At 38.1% G+C, this 8,294-nt stretch overlaps 1 protein-coding gene across 1 annotated transcript in view; it reads left to right on the plus strand.

Moving 5' to 3' along the window:
* The window catches only part of antxr1c (ANTXR cell adhesion molecule 1c), a gene marked incomplete at its 3' end in the record, with an annotated part of 33,495 nt that overhangs the window by 20,940 nt on the left and 4,261 nt on the right, over positions 1–8,294 (plus strand). The window contains 6 exon segments of the mRNA XM_024284261.2: positions 1,905–1,983; positions 3,521–3,616; positions 3,696–3,734; positions 4,550–4,651; positions 4,730–4,897; positions 4,981–5,061. Coding sequence (XP_024140029.2) covers positions 1,905–1,983; positions 3,521–3,616; positions 3,696–3,734; positions 4,550–4,651; positions 4,730–4,897; positions 4,981–5,061 — 565 coding nt within the window.

Below are 8,294 nucleotides of genomic sequence, written 5' to 3' on the forward strand. Positions count from 1 at the left end.
AGAGACTCTACCAATTGTAGGTGGCAGACGAGTGCAGACAGAAAGTTAATTATTCCCAAGGGAAATCACATATATATGCATGTGTGATATATATATAGATAAAAATATATCTATATAAAACATATGCGTGTGCGATATATATATGCGTGTGTGAGATATATATGTGTGTGATATATATGTGTGTGCGTGTGATATATCTATCTGTGTAATATATATATGTGTGCGTGTTATATATATATATATATATATATATATATATATATATATATATGTATTTGTCATTCATACATGTATACACGCACACACACACACATGCATATATATGCATTTAGATATATAGATACATATATACATACACTACTGGCTGAATGGGCGTTTGTAAAGCTATGTATACCGCGTCTTTTAACCTGCAGAAACATCTGTTCAAGCAACTACTTCCATTGAAGGTGCTTACTCACCGACAGCGTCCACTTACGTTAAACCAGCCACTTTTAACGAAAAGTCTATGCAAACAGGTGTTGACCAGAAATCCTGGCTTCCGTGTCTGGAACGCTAAGGATTGCGCGTCTCTACGCAAGCTTGCAAGTCCAGTCATGGGCTCTGCGTACAAATCCTGCGTTCATAATCGCACACTGAAAGTTCAACCATTTTCATGCTTAATCGCAGCAGTGTGACCAATCAGGGACTCGGATTTAGTAGTGACATGTGGGTAGCGTTCTTTTCAAAACACAGAAGTACCAACTGCGGTGACGAAGGACAAATTCATAAGTCCAGTGTGTGCCTGGTCGGGTTAATATGACACCAAAATAGACATTTATAGGAACAGAGCTGTGAAAACAAAAAGGCTGGAGCAGGATTTGCGCCCTAAGCCTCTACCTACCTTTTGTAGGTGGGGACAAACGCTAATAAACAATAAAGACACAAGAGATAACCTGCCTCTACCTGCATGTGCGGTGTGAACACCACCTGTGTGTGCTGCTTTCTTGAAGGCAACACACACAGATGTTGTGAAAACAGCTTTAAAAGTCCATGTAAACGTGCATTTATGTGCATTTTGGGCTTCTGTGTTTAAAAACTCCTGTTCTCACGCAAGCTTTTAAGTCTGTCTTTAGGCTCTACGTACAAAGTGTGCATTGAAAGTTAAAAAATAGGTCAACGATTGACCAATCGGGGACTTGGATTTGGTAGTGACGTACGGATCTCCCTACCCAAAGAATGAAGAACAACTTCTGCTTCTGACAAGGAGTGGAGATCCATCCGCCATCTTGTCTGCAGCTCGGTACTCTTGTTTAAGTGACAGAAGTGACAGTTCTTTGATACGATTGACTCGAAAACTAAAACTTGGATGAAGGTTTTTCCTTGAATTATTTAGATGTATTTTAAAAAAAGGAATACATTAAGACACTTAGTTTTACAGGTGATCAGACCGGCGAGCTCTTTAAAGCCTGCAGCAAAGGTTTTACATTTTAAAAAACATTTTAGAATTTTACAAGAGAAGAAAAAGATTGTACACTTTATTGCATCTTGACGACAAGGATTGTCTTTTGTTGGACATCAATTTTGATAAAGATGCATCATTTTTATTCCAATTGAAAAAAAAGCATGAATAAAAAGCTTCCATTCTGATTATTGGTGTTTTTAGATTTATGAGTTTTTGTCCTCGGGACCGTCTGGTTTGAATTTGCTCTTGGAAGAGTAAATGTGGTTCATAAATCTGAGGCACACGACTGAGAAAGGATTTTATTGATTGAAGGAATTTGGTTCTGAAACATCTGAAACTTTCTAAGCCTTCCTTGTTGCTGCTTTAGGATCCGGCTCCGGCCTTCAGGCGGTTCTGGGACGTCTTCAGTCCAAATCACGTCATTCCCACATAAACTGATGTGTTCTTTGTTTTTCCTCCTCAGGGTGATTTATCTCCAAGTGAGCATGAACGACGGTCTGTCCTTCATCAGCAGCAACGTTCACATCACCACCACCGAGTGTGTAAGTTCAGGCTGGAGCCGCTTCCCCTCTTTTCCTGGAAAGTTTCCTCCGGATGACTTTTCCTCTCCGACGTTCCTTTTTTCCTGGAAGGCTGTTTTGTTCTGGCCCCATTGTGTCATTCTTCTTCATCGCCTCTGAGAGTTTGTAGAAGGCAAACGTTGAAAATCGTCTTTGCTTCTTAAAGGAGTAAATTCTGTAGAACCAGATTCAGTTCAGATGAACCAGATTGAAGGTTCATAAAAGCAGGTTTTGGAGCTCCGTGTGACATCATGATGTGTGACAACAGGCAGATGTAAACATTAAAATAACACACAAATATCCTTTGTTCTCATTCTTCTATTAAAGTTTTTTCCCTCCGTCTTCACACAAAGACAGACAGGAGGAAAGCCGGAGCACATGTGGTCTTTATCTGTGGTCGGTGATGGGAAGCGTGTTTGGCTCACGGACGCCAGTCTGGCTTAAAGAGCGGCAGCCCGACTCGCGTTAACCTCTGTGATTAAACTCATCATGTCGACGTTCCTGCGTAAATACTCAACACAAATAAGTACCGTATTACAAAAGTAATCTATTACAGTGATGTGTTTTCTTCTGTAATGAAATACAGTGATCTGAGGAATCTTTTACTCCTTAAATCCTCAGTAACTCATATTTCCTAACAGACTCACTAGCCTAAGTTTGTCAAAAAACAAAGCTGGTGGTCGAGCACTTTACGATTATTTATTAATCTGTTCTGTGAAGATTCATGAATCACAACCTTCCATTTAATTTTGGGTAACACTGTAACATTTGTTAATTATCAAGCATTAGTGAAGTGTGAGCTTCTATTTATGAACGTCTTAATGAACGTATAACTGTGTATCTGCAAAGAGATTTTTTTAAAAGTTTTATGAATAAACACACAAATCAATCAATTAACAAAGATAAAGTTATTATATTAATAATTTGTAAGACATCTATAAGTGTCTTTATAAGCAGCATTTAACACTTTCTTTAAGAGAAAAACATTTACAAACGTTAATAAATGTCTAATTCACACAGAATCTGATTATCGCGCCGCAGCGTCCAGTTTAAATGTCAGGTTCTTGTAGACGTGATTGAAGGTCCTGCGGCGGTCTGGAAGTTGTTTGGAGAGCAATTTGCGTGGTGTCGACCAATCAGGGACTCAGCTTTGACTTGTGATGATGTCATCAATGGGTGGAGCCTGAAACTAACATGGAGAAAAAGCTGATTGTAAGCAAAAAACAAAAGTGTTTAAACTTTTTAAGTTTCCAACATTTGCTCTTAAGTTATTGCAAATCTGTTTGTTTTTTTGTTTATTTTAAGCTAATTTGACCCCTTAGAAATCGTTAAAAGGGAAATGTTTCCAACTTTATGTTTCATTTCTTCACATAGAAAGTAATTTCACGTAAAAGAGACATTCCAGTTCTGAAACAATGATTCAAACAGGAATCACTTTTGATAAAATCTCTCAGTTTGGTTGTATCTTGCAGAATTCTGCCAATGAATTTTTATTTCTGGTGTTTGTGTTCCTGTGCAGTTCGACGGCACCATCCTCCTCATCACCCTGCTGGTGCTCTTCCTCCTGCTGGCTCTGCTGTTCATGTGGTGGTTCTGGCCGCTCTGCTGCACAGTGGTGAGGAACCGCCTCAGATCCGGTCCAGCTCAGCACCTCTTAGTGCTGAAGTTAACCCAGTTTTCTCCTGATTCTGCAGGTGATCAAGGAGCCTCCTCCACCTCCTCCTCCTGAACCCGTGAGTCTAAACAGACTTTTGAAAAATATCAAACTGCAACTGAAATGTGAAAAACAAAAATATCTTTGGTTTTAAATAAAAATTACTCTGTTTTTCTGTTAGACATTTTAGCACAAATATTGATGCATCAAAAATAAAATGCTGTCAAATTTCAGATTAAAGTACAAATAAAAGACATGAAAATCCTTCAGATTTGTAAAATAAAAGCAACATTTTAAAAACTTAAAAAAAATAACTTTTTAACATAATTATAAACTATATATATAGCATTACCCGCAATAATAATAGTGTGAATGCTGTAAGATGAATGTGACCACAGGAGATGCTGAAATTGATAGAAAACGCTGAAGCAACTAAAATATTAGCTAAATACCAAATTAGCATAAGACTAAAAAAAAAAAAGGAAAAACTTAGGTTAGCCATAACAGCCAGCATGTAGCTGAAAAAAATAACTAAACTTTAAAATAGCCCAAAAACCTGAAAAAAGCCTAAATTTGCCAAAACATCTAGAATATAGCAGAAATATTTACTAAACTAAAAAACAGCCTAAAAAAAAATCGTATTAAATGCTAAAATAGTCCAAAAAGCTCACAGAATGACAATTTTCCTTGACTTTGACACATAGTTTAAAGCAATACTGTCAAAAACAAAGGAAACCATACTGGATCCCTGAGGCTCTCCATTTTCTTTGACTTCCTGTCAATGTCAGAATAAAAGCCCATGAAACAGCAATAAAATCTCATTAAAAACTCCTCCAAAAACTTCATTTCCTGCAGACAAACACCAAAAGATGAGAGTTTTATGCTTTTTTTCAGGAGTCGGATGACGACGACGACGGCCTCCCCAAGAAGAAGTGGCCCACCGTGGACGCCTCGTACTACGGAGGAAGAGGAATCGGAGGGATCAAGAGGATGGAGGTGACGAGGCGAAGGTAAAACCCCGCTGAGAGCCGCACAGCCACAGCTTCACGTCCGGTCGGGCCTCTCCGTCTGCAGGTCCGCTGGGGAGGGAAGGGCTCGACCGAGGAGGGGGCCAAGCTGGAGAAGCCCAAGAACGCGGTGGTGAAGATGCCGGAGCAGGAGTACGAACCGTACGAGCCCAAACCCAAGAAACCGCACACGAAGAAGCCGCCTCAGAGCCGGCGGTGGTACACTCCCATCCAGGTGAGGAGATCCGCAGTGATCCTCTGTGGTTTTTAGATCAGTAGAATGAAAACCTGAGCTGAACCCTCCTCCGTCCTCCGCAGGGTAAACTGGACGCCATCTGGGCTTTGTTCCGCCGCGGGTACGACCAGGTATCTCTGATGAGGCCGCAGCCGGGAGATCACGTAAGTTTCTGGAACCTCATAGGACGGCTGGTTCCACGTGCATGTTTATTAGGTCAGAGAGGAACAAGCTGAAGGTCCACAAAGCTAAATCAGGGTCAGACAGGAAGTATGGGGTCATCCACGAAGAGAGTAGAGTCTTGTTATTACTCGAAATTTATGTGACAACTTCAGATTTTTTTTGTTTACTTGCAATAAATTAAACCAACATTTAATCACTTTTTTAATTGATTGTTGTGTGAAATTTACTGAGTTAATTGAGAAATAAATCTGTGTAACTAAAACGGTTACCACGACTATTCGGTTAGTTGCGGCTGTAGCGGCTACTAACATAGTCGACGACTGATTCAGTAGCTAATTGTTATTTGTTTGGTTTTTTTTCCTCAAAACTATGGTGCACAATTTCCAACACTGCCATAAAGTAAGCTAAGCTAACGTTAGCACAAGCTCATTAGCTACATGTTTTGTTTTAATGCCTGAAACAAATAAAGGGAAAAAGCTTCATGATTCATTAAAGGTTTCATAAACTATTATCTTTAGTTAGCATATAGCGTAAACACTTCATGTCAAGCTAATGATGGTTTAGATGTATCTTTTACGTAAAGTTGATACATGATCCGATCAGCTGACCAATCGAAAAAAAAAAAAAAAAAAAATTGTCGATTAGCTGATTGTTAAAATAATTGTTTGTGGCAGCGCTAGTCACCAAAACGCACATTGGGCTGTAAGATTACAGAGGAAGAAGAGTAAAGTCACCTGTAACTCTTTATAGTTCCTACACACCATGAGGCACTATAGTTAAGCATTAATTAACACTTAATTAAGCCTTTATAAAGCCTCCTACTTTATTAAGCATTAGCACGTTAATGGTATGTTAAGACTTTATTCATTAACAATTAAACAGTTAAAATTTAGTATTAAATGATTTACAGACCAGTTATGTCTTAAACTAAAGTGTGTAGTTTCTATAAAGTGTTACAGATGATTTAACTCCTTTTTCTACTTTAATCTGACTAACCGTGTTTTAGTTATTACTGCTGCCACAAACAATTTTATTGATTTTTTTCTGGATTAGTCGACTAATCGGATCATCCATGAACTGTAAAACACTCATCTTAACCATCATTAGCTTTAGACGTGAAATGTTTAAGCTATATGCTAACGAAGAATAAAGACAATAGTTTATTAAAGCTTTAATGAATTGTGCAGTTTCTTTCCTTCATTAGTTTCTGACATTAAAACGACATTTAAGACTTAAATCAAACGAGGTCGGCATCTGAAACAAAGATTTATCACTAACGATCGTTTTGGTCGCACTGACTCAAATAGAACTAAAGTGCAGTTTGTGGTGAACGCTCACGACTGTGTTCAGCTTCACCGTCTTCATCACCTCCTGGATCTTCTTCAGATGAAGATCAAAGATTCTTTTAGCTGCTTCACTTTCTCAGAGATCTCACTGAACAGGATTCACAGCTTTATTTGAAGACAACACCAGAACAATAACTAATAGTCAAGTCAGCGATGTGGTTTATATACATTTTAATGCAGATTTTCTGGCTGTTTCAGCACAAAACTTCCTAAAGTTCTTGAACACGTTTCATTTGTCAAACCTTCACCTGGATGAATCGTTGGTTTTATGGTCTGGATTATGATCAGAGATCTCATTTTTCTGCTCTCTGCAGATCTAATTGAATCAATATTTTTAAATCCTGACATGAATATTACAGCATGAGGTCCTCATGGATTTCTCTGCAGAGCTTTGACTAAAGATACGTTAGAAAGTTTATAAATCCTGGGAGAAATTGTGAAAACTGATCTAATGTTTGGAAAATCTCAGAGAATTTCTTTTATTGAAAGAGATCCTTGAGTAGAAACCACAGAGACAGACTTAGAGTTGACTCCTCAAACGTTTGGCCTCATCAACTCAAATTGATGCTCGGAGCTGCAGTTTGTCTGTGCTGAACACATGTGACGGATTGAGTTTGAAATGTTTCATTTTCAGCTCCAGACTGTGAAAAAGCTGAATATTTTTTACTGGAATGCCTGTTAGGAGATGTGGTAACGGATGACCCACATATAGGAAACAGATGGAACTTAAAACAGAACCTGAAGGTGACAAAATGTAAAAAATGACAAAACCACAACTGAAAGTAAAAGCTTTAAGCATGAAAAGACAGAATCTAACACCAGGAAACTATACAGGCTTTTACACCATCAGGGGATCAGATCAACCAGAACCAGCTGAGGAAACTCAAACTGAAACAGCTGTTCTCAATCTGAAGGGCAGAAGGCCAAACTCACCTGAACCCAGAAAACTAAAGAAAATGTCCAAGAACTCGTCAGAAACAGCTACATTTCCTCCATTCCGCCTCATTCCCTCCCGCCTTCCATCGCTGGGTTCGGCCTTCACCTCAGCCGGTTTCACACCTGCTTCACATTAGAAACGGGACAGAAACCAGAACCGTCGCAGAGGGTTTTCTCCTCTTTTTGTCTTAAAAAGGATGACGTGGTTCGGCTTTAACGCCCAGAGTCCGCTTCCAAAGAACAGCATAAAATAGTTGATTCTGAACCGTTCAAGAGCAAAATCTCTCCGGGGATCTTATAAAACCCTCAAACACGTCAGAGAAGTCTGCAGAGATCTTTGTTCAACAGAAAGCTCCTTCAGAAAGAGTTTCTCGCCTCACACTCGTGAAGTGTCACTCCTGGTCTGACGATTTCTGATAAACTAAAATGTCTTTAAAGGAAAAAGTCGTTTTTAATGGGAGTTTAAATTTCTCTGATTAATCTTATCCATTAAAACAGCAGCTGATGCCTGAAAAACTGATTTCTAGGTGAATTTCTGAACAACTTCTCATTAAAGAAATAAAGTTCCTAAAGAAACAACTCAAATCTGTGAACATGAAGCAACTTCAGATTCTTAAAAAGAGAGAAAAAAACTTTGAAAGTTAAAGTAGAAACTGTTTTAGAGATTCTAGTTCTTATTAGGGGCCAATTTACAAATAAAAAAAATTAATTAAATTACGACTTCAAATCTTGTAGGTTTATGAGGAAAAAATAATAACTGTTTAATTACGAGAAATACGTTGTAAATTTATGACTTAAAATCACTGACAAAATGTATGACTTTTTTCTCTTAAGTTTATATATATGTTTTTTTGCAAATTTATTACTTTAAATTTCATAAATGTACAAAAAAAAGTCGTGAATTTAAAGAGATAAAAACTTGTAAATTTACA

This window comes from Oryzias melastigma, linkage group LG19 (assembly GCF_002922805.2).
Source record: "Oryzias melastigma strain HK-1 linkage group LG19, ASM292280v2, whole genome shotgun sequence".
NCBI lineage: Eukaryota > Metazoa > Chordata > Actinopteri > Beloniformes > Adrianichthyidae > Oryzias > Oryzias melastigma.